The sequence below is a fragment of the Lithobates pipiens genome, unplaced genomic scaffold, assembly GCF_037356315.1.
Source record: "Lithobates pipiens isolate NorthernLeopardFrog02 unplaced genomic scaffold, aLitPip1_a1.2 Scaffold_3, whole genome shotgun sequence".
In the NCBI taxonomy this organism is placed as follows: Eukaryota; Metazoa; Chordata; class Amphibia; order Anura; family Ranidae; genus Lithobates; species Lithobates pipiens.
This window is the reverse complement of record NW_027507790.1, coordinates 167,507,198-167,528,639: the sequence shown is the minus strand read 5'-3', so window position 1 is coordinate 167,528,639 and position 21,442 is coordinate 167,507,198. Positions and strand designations below refer to the sequence as shown.

Genomic DNA, 21,442 nt, shown 5'->3' with positions numbered 1-21,442 from the left:
TACTTTTGGAGTTTAGATCCACTTAAATATCAGTTTATTTGCATTGTTTGACCTGTGTTTACATCAACCCATTTTCAGTAAAATAATCCAGCCAAAATGCCTTTTCTTCAGTGTAGGTAAATGTGTTCCATGTAGAAATATGCAGTCACAGACCAATGCGACCTGCCTGTGTAAATGTGATATAAAATGCATGGGTCAGCCCTTATTAGAAGGAGCTAACCTGGTCTGCATGTTGTAACCGCTGTCAGAACCTGTAATTTTGCTCATTTTCTTTTCTATTTTCTTGCTTTAACCAGCTGACTTGTTTGATATTCTTCTACCGATGTTAAACATTTATCAAGAGTTTGTTCGGAACCATCAATACAGTCTGCAAGTGCTGGCAAATTGTAAGCAAAACCGAGACTTTGACAAACTCCTGAAGCAATACGAAGCCAATCCAGCCTGTGAGGGGAGGATGCTGGAAACGTTCCTCACTTACCCCATGTTCCAGGTATTTTCAGTTCTCCAACATGTTGTGGTATTCTAGTCACCAAAGGTTTGTTTTTAAATGTAGTCCTCAGGTTGACTTGCGCATAATGGTTCCTGTCCATTTTAAAATGAAGATATATTGTAATCATCAGATAATCAATTAACATTTTTATTGACTTTAAAGTGGTAGAGCAGCTAATATACAAAGCTATTACTTACTCAACACCCTAAACATCTATGTGTCTGAGGCCATACTTACCACTACAGCATGCTGACTGAAGAAATCAAAGCAGAAATACTCTTACTAACCCATATAAGCTGAGCATTCAAAATTTTTTCTGATTCACAGCTCCTCAAAAACAACATGCAGCGGTGGAAAATTGGACACATGTAAGAGAAAATAGCATTTCTGAAAAACAACTTGGAAGCTTGAGACATGAAAATTTCTTAAGCAAAGTGGTTCCAGATAGGGTTGTAGTTTTCTAAAAGTATAATAGATTACGTGGTCTTTCTAGATTAAAGCAGTGATGTATTTAAGCACTGTTTTTAACAAACATTACAAAACAAATTGTAAGGATTCTGTTGGTGAACATGGACATGCCTAGACTTTGGTGAAACAGTGTACATGTAGTCAGGGCTGCTGATAAGGGGGAAGCACCTGCCCTCCTGTACAGAGCCTAAGAGGGCCCAACGGGGGGGCTCAGAGCAGCAGGAATGGCTGCAATTACTGGAACCAATCCCCTAGTGGTCCTCCCTGGGTTTACAATGTTCAGTTTGTGAATAAACAGGGAGCTTCTGTTCTGAGTGCTTCCTATTCAATCACTCTGCAGCTGCAAAGAAAAGATTTTGAGGAATCTATGATATTGGGTGTCTGTTTAGATATTTTGCCAACCCCCAAAGGGCTGTTAAAAATGGAAGAAAAACAAGGTATTCTGGTTGCATTGATGAATGGTTTGTCCATAATGTGGCTGGAGCTACCTGTTAGGCTTGTTTCATTGTTCCTGTCAGATAGGCTGTACGGGACCCCATGATTTCTAACAGAAACCCTGCATGTAGTAGATGCTCTGGGGGGTAGAGGTAGCTGTGTTCAACCAGCCCTGACAGATTGGATTACCAGATCTTGCTTGCTCTCTTTGTGACCTCTGTGTAGACTATTTTGCAGGTAATCGATACAGCCTGGTCTAGTACCACCCCCAAACCGTGATTGGATATTGAAGAATACTGTCAGGAAGCATCTAGTGTTAGTTGAGCATTACTGTGCAATGCAATAAACCTAATTGGTTAGCAGTCCTACCCCTTTCTACATTGAACTTGTAAGTTTGTTCTATGTGAAATACATTTATTGATATTTAATAAATCAGTGAACTAATTCAACTATTCTTGTTGTACCTGCCTGGAGTGCACCTTTAAGCGGATCTAAACTGTATCTGACATAACTGATGTACAACACAAACTGAAAACACTATTTAATAAATTTTTAATATTCAAGGCAAACTCGCCTTGACATCCATGTCTCCATGCTTTATTTTGTTGAGAAATGTTTTGAAAAATACCCCCTAGCTGGAAACCACTGAAAAAAAAAAAAAATTCTTATCTATTTATTAATGCTAATAAGGATGTAAAGTACTGTAGTTAACATTGATTGCGAGGGTTGAGTTATCATAAGATTAGGACTACTATATCTGCTTTCATTGAGCAACAGGCCTTGTATATTTTCTGTGCAGCTCAGGGACATGGAATGGACTGAAGATGACATTTCCGGTTCCATTTCACCACAGGGAGTCCTTGGCAGCAGACATTTACAACCTATTTTAATTGTCTGTTGAACAGATAAATACATGTCTTTCACACAATGAGGCATGACCATGTATAATTATTGGTTGGTTGGCAAACAAATGGCTCATGTTGCTATGGTTACAGCATCAGAAGTCTTGTGTATGGATACTTTCATGTCAGAGATTTAAAATGAATGGATATGTTCATTTTAACTCATAATTAAATTTTGAGCCCAGTGCTCAAGAAAATATAAATATTGTATGCAAGGTTTTTTTTCTCATTTCCAAGCTTAGATTTAGCCATGCTGTAAAGTAAGGCAATAAAGGAATGCTTACCTAGATTGATAGCTCAGCTTAGGTTAGAGGATTATAGTTTGTTGACTTTAATATAACATGCACTTGCCAATTTAACTGACGCACATCAGATCATGCTTTTCATGAATCTATTGCTCTGATTAATGATTTGCCAGAAATCAGCAAAGGACCAAGCACTTAAAGGGAATAGAGCTGCCACGACGAGTCGACGTAATCGATTACGTCGACTACAAAAATACGTCGACGCGCGTGCAGGGCGTCGATGCGTCACACAGTGAGAGTTGCACACCCCCACCGCAGCGCTTCTCTCATCCTGCTCTGTGTCTCCCGCTCTCCTCCGTGCTGCCGTCCCCCTCTCTTCTCCCCCTCTGTGCATCTGTCCCCCTCCATGCTGCCGTACCCCTCTCTTCTCCCCCTCCGTGCTACCGTCCCCCTCTCTTCTCCCCCTCCGTGCATCTGTCCCCCTCCGTGCTGCCGTATCCCTCTCTTCTCCCTCTCCGTGCTACCGTCCCCCTCTCTTCTCCCCCTCCGTGCTGCTGCCCCCTCTCTTCTCCCTCTCTGTGCATCTGTCCCCCTCTCTCTTCTGTGTCCCCCTCCATGCATCTGTCCTCCTCTCTCTTCTGTGTCCCCCTCCGTGCAACTGTCCCCCTCTCTTCTCCCCCTCCGTGCTGCCGCCTCCCTCGGTATTTCAGGATGGAGAGCGGAGGTAGGAGCCTGTAAACCCGGCTCCTTCGTTTTCAGAATGGACAGAGTCAGTGACCACTGACTCTGTCCATACACATAACTGAAACATTGTAACCTCCTGTGATTACGATGTCTCAGTTAATGAATGCTGTCTTCTCTCCATTCATTATCAGTGCAGCAGAGGCTGCAGAGAAAGGGACTGGGGAATCTATGTCCCCAGTCCCTTTCCCTGTCTCAAATGGGAGATGTCAGAGGTCTGTTAAGACCCCTGATATCTCACCATAGCCCACCCACACAGGGCTGATAAAAAATTGCAATAAATAATAAATAAAAAATTGTAAAAAATAGTTTAAAAAAAAAAAAAAACCCACTCACACTGTCCCCACACACCCTCCCCCTTAAAAAAAGAATGCATTGTAAAAAATAAATTATAAACATTCATGAAATTCTGAACAGAAAAATAAAAAAAGCTAAAATAAAAGAATATATATATATATATATATATTTACATTTATATTCTTTTATCTTAACTTTACAAAAAAATAAGTATATAAAAAAAAGGTAAGATAAAAGAATATAACTACATACTTATATATAATAGTTATATTCTTTTATCTTACCTTTTTTTTTTTTTTTATGTACTTATCATTTTTTGTAAAGTTATCCAAAGGATTAATTAGCTAATCAAAAAAAAAAAAACCCTAGCAAAAAAAATAGTCGATGACTAATCGAAAAAATAATCGATAGACAAACTAATCATTAGTTGCAGCTCTAAAAGGGAATGGTTAGCCATGGAACTTTAAAGCGGTAGTATACCCGCAGAAAAAAAAGAACCCTGTAAGGCAAAGGCATAATGAGCTGGTACTTACCTTTGAGCGAAGCATTGGCATCTCATCCTGGTCACCGCAGAGGGAGCTGACATTTTCCCCTCTGTGTTTCTTCTGGGTTCGCGGCTTCAGCGCTTTGATTGGCCGGAGTTGCGATGACGTTACGTTCCAGCAAGGTCCGGCAGCCGTGTATGTTTTATATTTTTTTTTATTAATTTCTCTCTGGGGTAATTTTCTCATTTCCCTTTCCCAGAGACACCAAAGAAAGGGAGAGGAAATCCCCTGTCAAACAGTTTTTATGAAAACAGGTGTCCCCATTGGTGCTTTTTTCCACTATTCCTGTTTTGCAAACCACTGTATGAATTTGGATTTGTGTTCCTAGAAAATGGTTTATATATACACACTAAATTACATATAAAGCCAATTTGTTTTTCGTTTTGAATGGAGTAGGAATTGGTAACACCCCATGTCAATTGTTTTTGCCAGCTGTGTCCCATTGGGGAGACTTTCCTGCACTTCCCGTCCTGTAAAACAACAGGAATGACCTGAACATGTGTACCAATTGAATGATTTTTCCCTTTTATTCCTGTTCTAAAGACAACTTAAAATTTGGATTTATCTGGCTTTGAGTCCTGATAAGAGTTGTCACCAGGAGAAACAGCAAGAACATTTCCTTAACACATACATCAATTAAAACCCAATGGGGGTCCTAACTACTCACCATTTTGTAAAAAAAAAAAAGATTTAGCTTACCTTTGCTTTTAGTTTAACGAAAACTTTGCACAAGATTTAAGCACTTTAGATATACGTTAAGCACTTGATTGTACAAAATGCCTGCATATTTTCAGTCATCAGTAAATATAAGCTATTCACCACTAAAGTTCCTTTGCTTTACATTACTGTGTGCTTCCATTATTATCACCATCATCATCATCATCGATTCAAGCATATCAGACAAGCCTGGAGAGCTCTGAGTGTGGAATGATCTCAGGCGGCTGGAACACTTTGATCTCACATGCACAAGCACCTGTTCAACAGTATTGGCTAATGAGAACAATGAAAGACGTGTGATAGCTACACAACTTTGATAAACTCATATTTTAGCTGTTTCTTTCATTCCTAGATTCCTCGGTACATTATAACTCTTCATGAGCTTCTGGCACACACACCTCATGAGCATGTGGAAAGGAAGAGTTTAGAGTTTGCTCAGTCCAAATTGGAGGAGCTGTCAAGGTAAACCATTTATACATTAGAGAATGTTCTTATTTTAATCTCTTCACTCTAGAATATGCACAGTATTTCCAGTGCAAATTGCACATTATCAATTAGGGGTGATTTACCAAAACTGGTACACATAGAATGTAGTGCACTTTGTGCATAGTAACCAATAATTTTCTAGGTTTAAGCCCTCTTTCACACCGAGGGCGGGTTTGAAATTGTGTGAGTTCAGCTGAACTTGCACGATTTCAAACTGGCATTTCAGTCCGACTTCGGGGGCGATTTGACAGACATCTGTGCGGGTTCATGCACAGCTGTCTATTGAAATCATCTCCGAAGTCGCCAAAAGCAGTGTAGAAACTACTTTTAGGAATTGGTGCGGTGCCGCAAAGTTGACGTCGCACCGATTTGGATGGCTGCCAATATAGTCCGATTTGGCATGCAATTTGACATGTCCAATTGCATGCCAAATTGGCCCGATGTGAACAGGGGCTTATTGTCAAACTTAATTGAATAAGCTAAAATTAGAAGCTGATTAGTTACTATGCACAGCTACACCAGATTCTGTGCACACCATTTTAAGTAAATCTCCCCTACATTGTGTATTTTATTTCTATGTACAGTTGCAACATGCTCCTAAGCTTCTTACAGAGTACCTAGACCCATTCATGTTAGATAATGCCCCAGTAATGCTTATGGTGTTTGGTAGATGCTGAAGAGTAAAGAGTATCTCTCATGGACACCTTTGCTAAGTTATCTTTTCATACCATACATGAGAGGATCCCTCTCACCATGTTGTCTCACCATGGTTATTTTATATTATAATATGGAGAGGGACTAACAGGAAGAGATGGAACAACATGGCAGAAATATAGAGATATAAGAAATCCAAGGGTGACCAAGATCACCAAAACCTATAAATAACTGAAATATCAATATTGGGTGGTTGAACCCTTTAAAGTGGACCTGTAGTATGGTTGATATTTGGAGAACGATAGGCAAAACTTTTTTGCATTTCGGATGGAGTGAGAGAATGTTATAACTTATGTTAAATTTGTTTTTGCCATCTGTGTCCCATTGCGGTGATTTCCCTTCACATTCTGCCCCATAGCCTAACAGGACGTTAGAGGAAATCTCTGCAAATTAAGGGAATCCTTTGGAGACCTCCAGGTCACCAGAACTAATTACCCTATTGGAAGATTTCCTTTCTATGACTTTTCTGATGACAACCCAAAATTTGGGATTTTCTTTTACTTTCACTGTCAATGATAATGGTAAATAGTACAAATGGAGAGTGTAGAACCTCCCTAATAGGGGCACAGATAGTATTAAAAACTGTCAGGTGTTCTAATCCCTCTTCACTCTATCTGAAACGGAAAAAAAAGGGTTTGCCCTTGGTTGTACTTTAAATTCAAGCTGATTGTCTAGTTTGCCCAAACATCAGCTGCCCAACCCTCTTCACTGAGATCATGTGACCAAATGGCAGCATTGGAAAGGCACCAATAGAAATAGTGGACAGTGGGGGAGAGGTAGGTATGTTGTAAATGTTGCTTGTCTTTTTGTGTTAAGGGACTGCTTCTTTTAATACAGACAAAATGTATGTCACCTTTCATTACCCTATCTCTCCTTCAAGCATTTTCTAGGTCCAGTTAGGTAGACTGCAATTAACATACCAGTGTGGTTACATATTATTAGTGAAAACTTACAAGAAATCTTTGTAAACACAAGAAGGATGGACCATGGTTGATTTACTAAAGGCAAATAGACTGTGCACTTTGCAAGTGCAGTTGCTCCAGAGCTTAGTAAATGAGCAGACAGACGCTCTGCTGATTGCCATCATCCAAACATGAGTAAAGTAAAGTAAAAATGCTGTTTTTTTTTTTTTTGCAAACTGCACAGTCTATTTGCTCTTAGTAAATCAACCCCATAGACTCCACTCCCTGATGAGACTTGAACCCAGGACTCACCATGCAGCTACAAGAAGCCAAACCTTGACTTTTGAGCATTTCAGTTTTTTTTTAAAGCTCCACCAAATGTGGATTACTTCCTAATGAGGAGGCTTTTAAACTGGATGAACTAGGCTGTAATCATCTAATGCAGTGCTAAACACTAAACAGATTAATTCTTTTTGCAAGCAAAATCAATATTGAACTTTATGGAATGCTGTATGAATTGGCCAGCTACTACCCATACTACATATGCCAGGCAAAACCTGCAATTGTATTGTATTATGTTGCAGACAGTTATTGCGAGACCCCACAAATTGCTTTATTACTTTCTAATATAGGTCCTTAGAATCACACTGCTGCAAGAGCCTTCTGTACATGGAGTACATTACCTGCACCCAAAGCTCCTGTATTCATGTATCATCCTCACTTAGATCAGGCATGGAGAGTAACTGAAATTTGTACAAAGCATGTTTCTGGTCTATATAAGATTAACAGATTAATAACTATGGTCATTAGTACTTCTCTACTTCAGTAATATTTCATTCAATAGACACTTATAAATGAATATATTACCTTTTTTATTTGTTTATTTTACTCATTGCATAGCCTTTAAGACAGACTCACCAAGGTTGGTTTGGGGCGATATCTATCAACCTATAAGTGGCTTTATTGCATGAAACTTGATTTTACTCCATGTTTATGGCATACACCATTGGTAAGCCACTGGACAAAGCCATTGTACTACAAGAGTGCAATGGCTTTGTCACCATATCACGTGATGTTCTTTTAATTCTTTAAATCAGAATGTTAGAATGTTAGATGTAATCTGTCTTCTTAATTAAATATATTTTGCAGTGTTACTAAGGACTAAAAGGGAATATTAAGAAGGCTGTTATATGGCTGTACACAAGCTGTTTCTTTTTTTGTACAGCTGCTGTACTAATGTGCATTGTGCTCTGCTGGCTTCGGGAGGCCTGAATAATAAAAATGAATGGGATTGTAAAGATCAAAAAAGCTGGGATAAAAGCCCAGTTGCGTTACCTAAAAAAATCACATCATTGACTCCTTAACTCTCCTTAAATCACAAAGCTCTCTGTCTGATGGATGTGCTAAGTAGAGATGACTGCATGGGGCATCAACACAGTTTATGAATGGGCTGTTAAAATGCAGGCTGCTAAGTGGACTTGTGAAGTATAACAGAGAGCCGATAGAGATATCAATTCTCCTTTATAATTCAGCCCCTTAAGTTTATCATATTTAAATTTTATGAATGTGGAGAATATAGTAGGATGTGATAATAATCCTGCCAGTGTGCCCTAAAAGCATTTATAAAAATGTGCATTTCAGATTAACTTTTCCTTATAAATTGACTGGCCTGTCAGTGTTTGTATTTTTTTTCCTGGAAGAAGAATGACTACTTTTATTACATTGCAATTGTTAGACTTCCAAACACAAGTGAGTAAAAATAGTAATGGCTATGGGCATAGATAATTTTAGCGATCCCTGCGCCCAAGATACAAAAGGCGATGAGGAAGGTTCCAAATCAGAGGATGAGAGCAATGACGGCACAACAGACACGATAAATGCCAATGAATTCTACACCTGCCTGCATTTACTTTTGGATTCCCGTATTGATGTTGTTGGCTATAATGATATAGATCTTTTTTTTTTTATAAACATCTGGGGTCTCCAAACTTTCTAAACAAAGGGCCAGTTTACTGCCCTTCATACTTTAGGGGGGCTGGACTGTGGCCAGTGGGAGTAGAAGTCTTGGGAGTAGACAGTACATATTTGGCATTAGAGAGAGGAATAATAGTGCACCATTGTTGGTGTCAATGTGAGAAATAGTACCCCATCATTGTTGTCAGTGGGAGGAAATGTACCCCTTCATTGGTGTCAGCAGGAGAAATAGTTCCCTATCCTTGGTGTCAGAGGAGGGAATAGTGCCCCATTGTTGGTGTAAGTGGGAGGGTAAAAAAAAAAAACTTTTTCATTGGCATCAGTGGGAGGAGTAGTGCGCCATTATTGATGACAGTGGGAGAAATAGTTCCACGTTGGTGATGTCAGTAATAGAAATGATGTCCCATTGTTGGAGTCAGTGGGAGGAACAGTGTCTTGCATCATTGTGAGGAAAAATGCCCAAAGGGCCAGATAAAAGCAAGCAAAGGGGCCACTGAGATCACTTATGTACATTGTTGGATTTTAACTACCAACACCTCCAGTAGTTATCTGTCTCTACAAAAAAAGAAAATCTCATTGATTAGAGTCATCATTGATGTTGATGCATACATTTTTCCAAATCCATTCAGAGGAGAAAGCCTTAACTCTTTGGTGCAATTCTTTCACTGTGTACTGGAGGCCTGATTTTCTATTTTCTCTGGCATGGCACACTTTGTAAACTTTGAATGGTTTGCTTTTGAATTATCAAAGTTCTCTTATTTGAAAACTGGAACCCTAAGTTGCTGTTGATGTTCTCTTATTACCCAGCTTATTTGTGCACTGTTTTTATGTTCTCATGAAATGACCCACCTCATGAACTCCTCTGTTGTCCGCTCTTGAAAAGGTGGCAGTTCTTTTTTTGTGTATTGAAGTGATGTTTTGATATGACCCTATTTGAACTCGTCTAAAAAGTTGTTTATTCTTTTTTTTTTCTTTTTTTCTGTAAACCAGAGTCTTAACTTGGCCTGCTGTTCTCTCTTGACATAACCCATTTTGCAAACCTCTTTGAAAATTATGAATTCTTTATAGTAGCTGCGCAGGATGGTCATGGTGTATATTATTTCTCCTGCATAACCAGTGACCCCCCCCCCCCCCCCCAGATGTTTGGGCCATTAGCATAGACCACTGCCTTCAACTGGCACAGTTTGTCTGACAGGCACTTTTCTACTTTCATTCCAACCTTTAAAAATTTGATTGGCGAGTTCATATGTTAAAGTATAACTAAAGGCAAAACTATTTTTTTTTTTTCGTTTTGGATAAAGAGAGATTAGAATGCTTGTCAGTTTTTATTGTTGTCTGTGTCCCATTAGAGAGAGTTACCTCCTCTGTTTGTCCAGTTTACCATTGAAAGTAATAGAAAATCACATGTTTTGGGTTGTCACCAGAACAGTAATAGTGGGGAAATCTTCCAATAGGGACACCAGTTCTAGTGACCTGGGGTTCCCTAAGGAATTACCTTAATTTGCAGGAATTTCCTCTCACTTCCTGTTTGGTTAATGGACAGGAAGTGGAGATTTCTCTAGATGGCGAAAAAAATATTAAAGGGTTATAACTCTCCCTTGCTCTATCCAAAATGAAAAAAAATTTTGCCTATACTTCTACTTTAAAGTCAGCTTCTCCGTGACATTTCTTTGTATTGTACACTATGGATGGCCTCAGTTCTATGCATTATACTGGCTGTTTGTAAATGTTTGACTATTTTTCATTTTAGTTTCGAATTTCAATATTGTCATATTTTTGTTACTGGCATTTGCACAATGATTTGCAAACATTTAAATCATCTTTACTGCTTGCAACACAATGGAAACTATGAAAATATCTGCTGCTTGGATTGGCAGATTTTTACAGCCTGTTGTCCTCTAGTCATGGAGGAACAAGTTGTTTCAGCATGCCCTGGTATCCAATTTAAGTTTTGAGTAAAGACATGATATAATGATTAAATATATTCATTGATTCTAAGTCAACGTTTATGTAGACTCTAACAATGAACTTGTCTTATTTTTACCATTTTAGTGTGTGTTTTGTTGTATCTGTTTGATAAGTACAAACAGAGGATTGTGTATTCTGCCAGAAATTCAATGCTGTCCTGTGCATTTTTATTTCAAATAGTGCTATTAGCGTTGCCCAGTTCAGTGTTGTGAACTACAGACCACCCCGTGTTATGAAGATGAGGAGAGGGAGAGGTGTTCCTGTCCCAAGGTGACAATGCTGCTCCTCTACAGATATAGTGCAGTAAGAAAGCGTTGTCACCCTAGGACAGGGTGTGTTTTACTAGTGGGGTTACCATGTGAAAGAAAGAAAGAAGGAAAAGCCTGACAAAAAAAAACTAATATAGCCATGTCTAAAAACTGGTAAGCTGCAATATATTACATTGCAGTTATTGGGTTTAGATACAAAGAAAGCTGAATTCTAGGTATGATCTTTATTACAAGATAAGAATCCAAAGCTGTACTTTGGCTCATGTAGACAGATATGTTCAATACTTTTAGTAGGAGAGAGTGTAAGGACAACCACATAACAAAGCTCTGCTGCTTTGTTGTGTGGTATATGAGCGGAGTATCAGTGCTCTGGCTGGCTGCAAAATCAAAAAGCTTGCCACTCGATGCTACAAGTCAGCCGAAACACGCTAGAACATATGGATTCTGTTATTGCTGTAGTGCTTCAATAAAGTTTACAAAGAAAGAAGCATTGAGTGGCATTTTTGTTTGATGAATATTTGCAGTGAACTTTGCAGCCAGAGCACCAATCTTCTGCTCATATACGGCATGACACAGCAGTAGAGCTTGGGTGAGCGTCTCTTGTGTTTTTTACTGTTGTCCTTACACCTGCTCCTGCTAAGGTCATTGAACATATCTGGCTACATGAGCCAGAGTACAGCTTCGGATTCTTATCTTGTAATAAAGATCATACCCAGAATTCACTTTAAGTATATCCAAACTCAATAACTACAATTTAATATATTGCATCTTACCAGTTTTTAGATGTGGTAGTCACATCAGCTTGGTGGGTGTCTCTTATGATCTTTATTACATCAGCTTGGACCAATGTAAGTATGTTATCACATACCTGAGGGATAGCGGTGGAAGGTGACAATTACTATAGTGATCGTCACTACTATGATGATAGCTGCAATCTTCCGGGTCATGTGCTGAGCACCTTCCCTTCTAAATAGTGACCGGGGGGAGGACACACAGTTGGCACTGCTGCCATATACAGAATGCCTTTTTTTATTAAGAGAATAAAAGGCAATCTCTGGTTTGATGAGGTAGGGATTATGATATCACTGCCCCACTTCCAGTCAGAGAACTCCTTAGGTTTATCTCTGCAAAGAAACCAATCGGCTTCCAGTTTTTTCTTTTTTTTGTTAAAGCTTTATTGAACAAGCTGAAGTTAGAAACCGATTGGCTAATATGCACAGTTGCATAAGATTTTGCACTCTCCAGTTTTAGTAATTCAACCCCACTGTATTTAGTCAACCTCTGTTAGCGTGGATGGGAGCTCAGTTAATATTCTCTTGATCAGCCCTTCGGCTAAACAAAAGAAAATCGAGTCATCTACAGACAGATTAAGGCTGCGGTGGGCACTGATCGGAAAAAATGGACGTTATTGGTTTAATGAATCCGAGTTTTTTAAAGTCAAAAGGGGGTCTTTTAGGTTACCGAATAGGAATACCTAATAACGTGGTCACAGCTTATCTCACCCTGTCATCCTTTCAGTGCCAGTCCAAAGTGCATCTTCTCCAATCCCGCTCTTCCCATTTGTTCTCTATTCGGTTTAAAAAATCATTTTTTTTTGTAGCCAGAGAGCCAGTTTGAAACAAACAATGGATAAATAATTTAGCCTTTTGATTTGGTGATAACTTATGTATATATACTCTCATGTTACTGAAGATAAAAGGGCACATTTAATTCTATTTGAACAGTTTCTAATGACATTAAAATTATATTTCTATTACAAAGCTTAACAATGTTATTTGAAACTTTGGTAAAAGTCTTTTATTTTTCAATTTTGCACAGTCATTAAAACAATTAAGAAACAAAATGAATAGAAAATAACTTTAAAGAGGGATTTCAGTGTAAAAAAAAAAATATTAAAAGCCAGCAGCTATAAATACTGCAGCTGCTGACTAAATGGACACTCACCTGCCCCAGGATCCAGTGATATCGGCAGCCGAGGCCGATCGATCGCTCGGCTCTCGGTTGCTGCCTCCCCATTCTAGGTGAGGGAATCAGGAAGTGAAGCGTTGCGGCTTCACTTCCCGGTTCCCTACTGCGCATGGGCGAGTCACGCAGCGCAATAGGAATGGTCCGCGCTGTCTCTGGGACCCGTGTGTGTCCCAGCAGACAGCACGCTGGGACAGGAAGAGGCATCCTGTGGGAGGCTATGCCTGGAAGTGGGTGCAAATACCTGTCTTAGACAGGTATCTGCACCACCCTCCCCCCGATAGGTGCCAACTGTGACACCGGAGGGGGGAGGGTTCCAATGAGCGGAAGTTCCACTTTAGGGTGGAACCCCGCTTTAAACATTGAGGTAAAAGATTTTAAAATGATTGTAAAGTCTTGTTTCTTTTTTTGTATGAAAATAACAAACATGTCATACTTACCTGCTCTGTGAAATGGTTTCGCACAGAGTAGCCCCGATCCTTCTCTTCTCCGGGCCCTCTTCGATGCTCCTGGCCCCTCCCTCCTGTTGAGTGCCCCCACAGCAAGCAGCTTGCTATGGGGGCACCAAAGCCGAGCCCCAGCTTCGCCTGTCCGTTCAGACACGGAGCCACGGTTTCACCCCCCCCCCCTTTCTACTGATTGGCTGAGGGGGGCTGCTGCACACAAAAGTTTTTTTTATCTTAATGCATAGAATGCATTAAGATAAAAAAAACCTTCTGCCTTTGCAAGTGACACCTTTGATCTGCTATGAAAAAAAATGCAATGGAGTGGATTTACTAAAAGCAAATAGACCGTGCACTCTGCAAGTGCAGTTGCATTCATTTTCCCCAATGCCTAGTAAATGTAGTAAAGTTTCACTTTGTAAAGAATACCCAATCAGATGTAAGGTTAATATTAAAAAACAAAACAAAAAAAACTGCATATTTGCTTTCACACGATTGGATGAGGGAACTCAACAGAGCTTTACCACATTCACTAAGTTGAAAAGTGCACACAGTCTATTTGCCTTTAGTAAATCTACCCCAATGTATCAACAAAATTGTTAATACAATGATGGTAATTCCTATTAATACTGAAGACAGGAATTGATTTACTAAAACTAGAGAGTGCAAAATCTGCTGCAGCTCTGCATAGAAACCAATCACCTTCCAGTTTTTTGTTTTTATTTTGGTCAAATTTAACAAGCTAAAGTTGGCAAATTGGCTACTATGTATAGCGACACCAGATTTTGCACTTTATAGTTTTAGTAAATCACCCCATTGCTCTGTGAGTGCCAAATTACACAGCAGCAGCTACATTAATACAGAGCAAATCCTTGCTGTTATTTGCCAGTAATTGCTACCAAGGAGCTTTGAGGGATGAAAATTAACATTTATATTAAAGTGGATGTTAACCCTCGCATATACCCAGTGAAGTGAACAGCCTCAGATGATACACAGAGATGAACCAAATCTCCCTACAAAAGTTTTACTTCCATATCTGCTGTCATCAGCTTTATATAGTCTTTAGAAAGTTCAGATCGAGATTTTCTCTTCCTGTTTAATACTGCATTGAAGTCTGGGAATACAATGAAACCTTGGATTACGAGCATAATCCGTTCCAGGGGAATGCTTGAAATCCAAAGCACTCGCATATCAAAGCGGGTTTCCCCATAGAAGTCAATGACAACAAAGATAATTTGTTCCGCATTGACTTCTATTGCATGCAATACAGGCATACCCCACTTTTAAGTACACAATGGAATTTATAAACTAAAGCTGGAAAGTGCAAAATCAGGCTCACTTCTGCATAGAAACCAATGAGCTTCCAGGTTTTATTACGAAAGCTTAATTGAACAAGCTGGGCTTAGAAGCTCATTGGTTTCTTTACATAAGTGAGACTGATTTTGCACCTTCCAGCTTTAGTAAATAAACCCCATTGTGTACTTAAAAATGGGTTATGCGTGTACCACATGTGACCAGAGGTGGGGGGGGGGCTCCACAGAGCCTCGAAAATACTCGGGGACAGTTTGGCTGAACTGGGAAACCCTCAGAAAGGCTCGGAAACACTGAGCAATGCAGTATTTCAGAGTATTTCCGAACGCCTCCGAATCATTCCAAGTGTCACCGGCGCCCCCGCACTTCTGGCCAAATATGGTACTGCGCACCCCATTGGCTTGAATCCTGCTCATTTTGCGAGACCATACTCGCAAACCGAGTCAGGATTTAAAAAAATAAGTTGCTCGTCTTTCAAAACACTCGTTAACCGTGTTAATCGCAAACCAAGGTTCCACTGTACAGCCAAGACAGCTGATTGGAGGAAAGGCACACCCCCCCTCCTCATAGGTAGAGCCTTTCAGAACTGTTTGTTGAATCGTTCAGCACTCTGCTAATCTATTTATAGCATCCTCCCCAACACAAAACTCCGTCTGGCTGCTTTTATTTCCTGTGTCGGAGAGTTTGTCAGAAGTTATCAGGCTGATAACAGAAGAACAGAGCAGGAGAAAGCTACAGGACATAGGGCTTTGAAGAGAGATAACAAAACACTGAAGATATTAACAATCGTTGAGAGCTCACTTGATTTTTGACAGGATGAATGGGTATATTTTTATACTTATAAAGCTGATCTTTCAATGATATATTTTACAGATCAAAAGGGAACAGATAAGAGATATTCACTGTTGGGGATTACATACGGCTATTGCCAAAATTGCTCAGGGGTGCTAAACTGGGGAGCAATACAGAGATAAAAAAGCTTTAGATGTAGTATTATTTCATAAATAGGAAATATATCATGGGTGGTCATGAGATGTTCAGCTTTTTAAGAGGTTTTATAGTATTCTGCTACATTTCTTCTGAGATAAGGACTTCGGAATCTTTCATGTATCTTGCATTTAACAAGAGTTGATCTTTCTTTGGATCTTTAGCTAAATAAGGAGCATTTCCTGAACATGAATTCTCATCTCTAATGGAGAACAAATATCATTCTTCTTTATGTACTGTTACCAGCTCTTTCTTGTTTTTTTTTCCAAATACAAAATGGGGAGAGATGGGCGATAACAGCCATGTAAACAAAGCTTTATTGTGAAAAAAAAATCCTTCTGCACAGCATACATGTATATAGTAAGTGGAGTTATAATGGAATAGGTGTATTGTGAAAAAAAAAATCCACATGTTTAGTGTAATGGACTTTGCATCTTCTGTTATAGGAGACTATACTGTCTCATTGTTATATTTTTTTTTTAAATGCAACTTAATTAAAAAAAATATTGAACACATAAAAAATTTAACGTATACAATTGAAAAAGTTGCCAGAAAATGTTGCTATAATTAGGATATTTTATTCCTCAGTATTTAGTGTAATGGACTGTGCATCTTCTGTTATAGGAGACTATACTGTCTCATTGTTATTTTTTTTTAAATCTGAAAATGAATTAAAAAAATTATTGAACACATAAAAAATTAAACGTATACAATTGAAAAAGTTGCCAGAAAATGTTGCTATAATTAGGATATTTTATTCCTCAGTTTAAATAATTTATGGTTGCGGAGAAACACTTGTTTGTATTACTGTGTACCATCATTTCTGGGAAATTAACAAGGTGATTACTAATAAAATTTGCTATTTGCCATTCTCACTTCATGGCTTATCTGCTTTTCTTGAGGACCCAAGACATTTGCCCTTTTTTGTTATTTAAAGTTGTTCTTCCAGGAAGAATGGATAATTTGCAAAAGGTCAGAACATCCTAAATGTTAAGTTAAAGTGTATGTCTGTGCAAAATAAAAATAATGTGTGGTATATCTCTACAAAACATGCGTAATCCTCTGTGTTTTATCCTATTAAAGACCAAGGTGCAAGTACAGAAAAATATTTGTTCAGCTGCCAAAAATCTAGCATCTTCCAAATTTCTGTTTGAGCTGACCGAAAAACCCAATCATTGTTGTCAACCCTTCCCAGGTCTTTTCTGCTGGATAAGAGGACGCATTCCCCCTCTCCTCCATTATATAAGGTGGAGGTGTTCTGTAGTCTACAGAGGAGAACTAGGATGCTTAGTGCACAGGAAATTAAAAGTTCATTGGATTTCTGGCAGAGTTAATATGTACTTTGTACCTGTAAACTGTACTTGCAGAATTTCTAAAAAGAAAAATAGGAAATGTGCATATATTGCAAATATTTACTGCTTTTTAGAAATGTAGGCTTAACCATTCATTGACTTTGTTTATCACTCAGAAAATCCATTGGTTAGCTACGTCTTCTATAACTTTTAGATCCTCTTCCTACCATGACCACAGAGCTCTATTGCTTCTTCTCTGTTACCCCATATGCAAAATAAACTAAGGCTCTAGTACAGGGATATGCAATTAGTGGACCTCCAGCTGTTGCAGAACTACAAATCCCATGAGGCATAGCAAGATTCTGACAGCCACAAGCATGACACCCAAAGGCAGAGGCATGATGGGACTTGTAGTTTTGCAACAGCTGGAGGTCCGCTAATTGCAGATCCCTGCTCTAGTAGGTAGAGAAAGACACATTTTAATTGAGTCATTATCCATATGTAGAGCCCCCCTCATCCCTGGCATCAAGGAGAGCTGGCATTTCGATTCACGGTGCGGGTTCCTAGGCATGGTTGGTGTGGACGGTTCCAGAAAAAATGGGCGCCAGTTATTTTAGGCTGAGCAAAAAAACGAGGGGGGAGAGGGTTAGGGCACAGGACACTCTAGAACAGTAGGCAAACAGACCCACAGATTCCAAAGACAAAAGAGGCCAGGTAGACAGCAATACAGAACAAGGGCCTTATGCCTTTACCCCAAGTTCTGTATCTATGTATCAACAGTTGTCTCCTTTAGCAACCAGAAGCTCACAGCACCATGCAGGGTGTACTTGGATGAGTCCCTCTTGATGTTTTCCAAGGCTCTCCACAGTCCCTGTCTCATGGAAGAGTAACCTCTGGATCTTCATCTCAGAACTCCATCCTTTTCCTCATGCCGCCAGGCAACAACAGGCTCCCTCTGGCAGAGCAAGCACATGGCTAGGCCTATGACCCCATTCCCACCTCAGCGTAAACAGGCCCCCCTTGGCAGAGCTTCGAGCACATGGCTAGGCCTATGACCCCATTCACACCTGAGCGTTGCGTTTTCAGGCAGAAAGTCACACGATTTGAGTGCGGTTTTTACCATGTCTTTGCTACAATTTTGTACAGGTCAATAGGTCACCAATGTTAAAAGCAGAAAAACGCCCAAATCTACCTAAAAAAAAGGTCCAGAACTTGTTTGAGCTTCAGGCGTTTTGTAGATTCTGGCTTCAGGCATTTTGGAGTGGACATGTGAACCATCTCCATAGAGAATAATAGATGTTTTCCCCTCCAACGTTTTGTAGCTTCAGGCTTCAAGCTACAAAATGCTCAGGTGTGAATGGGGCCTTAGGCTTTAGGCCTCCCCCAATGCAGCTGTTCCTCACACATCCACAAGTCTGGATGGGAGGACCCAGATCACTTGACCTCCCCAAATATACTCACTCATGCTCAGTGGCAATGAAACTCCTACTGATTGGCTGAGGGAAATACGCATATTCATAACCTAGCTTTACTGTAGCTCATCATGTGAATGCCAAAAGTTACAGTTCCACCTACCGACATAAAGCAGGAACCACAACCACACCAGGCTTAAGAGAAAATCCAAATGATCACAAATGATCACAAAGACTACAAATCAGCCAGGTTAACTATAACCTAGCACAGCTACATTTCCTGGTAGCCCCTGTTTAAGACAAGGATGCTACACATATATTCCTGTGGAAATTCACTAGGAGAGCAGTATCCCTGCATCATTAAGGAGCCTTTTGTCAACCCAATTCCTCAACGTGTATCTCCACATTATTAGAAAAAAATCAATCCCCTTTGGTTGATATACAGTATGTAATATATTGCAGGGATTTTAACAAACTTTGTTCCAGATTCTTACCTTTTTTCTGCTCTGAGAAAATAACTTTTGTTTCACCATGTCCTTTGCCAGACTGATTCTGAATGGGCGGATCTGGTTCATTATAATCACCTGGTGCACAATCAGTATTCTAATGAAGAAATTTGCATTGTCTGCATTAAAAGTATTTAACCCTGGGGAGTATGACCAAAACTGAAACACCTTTTTCAGGAGGCGACTCAAATTTTCCATGTATCTTAGTGCAGAGTTCTGAGAAAATCAGTGAGATATTCAGACAAGTAGAAAATAACATTTCTGGGGGCATTAACCACCTGTTGACCGCTCACAGTAATTATACTGCAAGGGGGTGGCAGAGGCAGGTTTGGGGCATGCTCCCACTGCTGACCTGTGCTGTGATAGGACACAGCATGAGTTTGGCAACAGATTTCAGCCAATGATTTTGGCTGTAAATTGCTGGTCGGCTGTGCCCAATCACACACACGGTTTCCAAACGCACAGAAATTTGTGTACAGCGAACAGCAATCTGGCTGTTTCTTCTCCCTGAAAAGCAGGGAAAAAAACAGACAGATCAGTAAGTAAAAGCAGCACACATTACACTTGTTAGGCACACAGTTAACCCTTTGATTGCTCTTAGATGTTAACCCCTTCCCAGTATCATTAGTGCAGTGTCAGTGTACAGTATTATCACTGATCATCAATTAATATCACTAGCGACGTCAGCCTATCACAGTCCCACAATAAGTCGCTGATCACCACCATTACAGTACAGTATCTACAGCTGCAGGAATTCCAGTATATTTACCATAGTTTGTAGAGGCTATAACTTTCACACAAACCAATTAATATACACTTTTAGTTTTTTTTGTTTTTAACCAAAACATGAAGCAGAATACATTTTGACCTAAATTTATGAAGAGATTTGATTTTTTTTTATTTCTTTACTGTTTTATAAGAGAAAGTAAAAAATATAGTGTTTTTTGCAAAATTTCTTACCTTTTTTCGTTATATTGCAAGAAATTTTAAAAAATGGTGATCAAATACCTTTAAAAGAAAGTTTTATTTGTGTGAAAAAATGATTTAATTTAATTTGCGTACAGCGTTGCATGACTTCACAATTGCCTGTTAACCACTTCAGCCCCCAGAAGGTTTTACCCCCTTAATGACCAGACCATTTTTTGCAACACAGCACTGTGTTACTTTAACTGAGAATAGCGCGGTCATACAATGCTGTACCCAAATAAAATTGATGTCCCTTTTTCCCACAAATAGAGCTTTCTTTTGGTGGTATTTGACCACCTCTGCAGTTTTTATTTTTTGCGCTATAAACAAAAAAAAAACGACAATATAAAAAAAAAAAAAAAACAATATGTTTTACTTGCTATAAAACATATCCAATAAAAATCGAATTTCTTCATCAATTTAGGCCAGTATGTATTCTTCTACATATTTTCGGTAAAAAAAATCCCAATAAGCATATATTGATTGGTTTGCGCAAAAGTTATAGCCTCTAAAATATAAGAGATCTATTTATCATTTTTTTTTTTTTTTTTAATTGTATGGTCGGTGATCAGTGATTTTTAGTGGGACTGTGACATTGCGGCGGACAGATCAGACACCTAGCTGAAACTTTTGACACTTTTTTGGGAACCAGGGACATTGTAACAGTGATCAGTGCTAAAAATATGCACTGATTACAGTGATCAGTGCTAAAAATATGCACTGACACTGTATAAATTACACTGGCAGGGAAGGGGTTAACATCAGGGGCGATCAAAGGATTAAGTGTATTTCCTAATTGCACTTTCTTACTGTGGGGGGTGCTCACTGCATGGACACTGGGATCTGTGTCCCTGATTAGCAGAAACATTAAATCAGAGTGTCCATGCCTGACAGCACGGCGGTCTGCTTGTTTACATCAGCAGACCGCCGTTCTGTCTCTGTGGGGAACGATCGCGGGTGGCCCGCTGATCGATTACTCTTGTGGCTAATCAGCACGCAATCATGGCTCTGGCAGTGACACAATCATGTAGAGGTACGTGATTTTGCGCAATAGAGCCACCTTGCCGCAGTATATGTATGGCATGCGGTCGGGAAGAAGTGTGGTTAAAGTAGCACAGTTCTAAACAGTAAAAAATGCCCTGGTCATAAAGGGGGTAAAACCTTCCAGAAGTCAAGTTTTTAAATGATATGTGTGTAAAAGGTGTATATGCTGTATTATTTTTATATTCACTAAATATTTTATTCATGAAAGCAGAGTTATTCATTAAAGGGTAATAGAAACATCATTTTTTATTTTTGTGTGTGTTTCACCATTTTACCAAGACAGAAATTGAGGGAAAATGCAGAATTTGGATTCGGCTATAGAACAGCCATAGAAGGGAAATTCTTCCAATTGGGATACTTGTT

The 21,442-nt window shown here is 39.3% G+C and overlaps 1 protein-coding gene across 1 annotated transcript in view; it reads left to right on the top strand.

Moving 5' to 3' along the window:
- The window catches only part of RASGRF2 (Ras protein specific guanine nucleotide releasing factor 2), a 498,296-nt gene that overhangs the window by 243,900 nt on the left and 232,954 nt on the right, over positions 1 to 21,442 (top strand). Inside the window, exons 7-8 of the mRNA XM_077462462.1 lie at positions 297 to 490; positions 5,193 to 5,302. Coding sequence (XP_077318588.1) covers positions 297 to 490; positions 5,193 to 5,302 — 304 coding nt within the window. The remainder of the gene's footprint in view (positions 1 to 296; positions 491 to 5,192; positions 5,303 to 21,442) is intronic.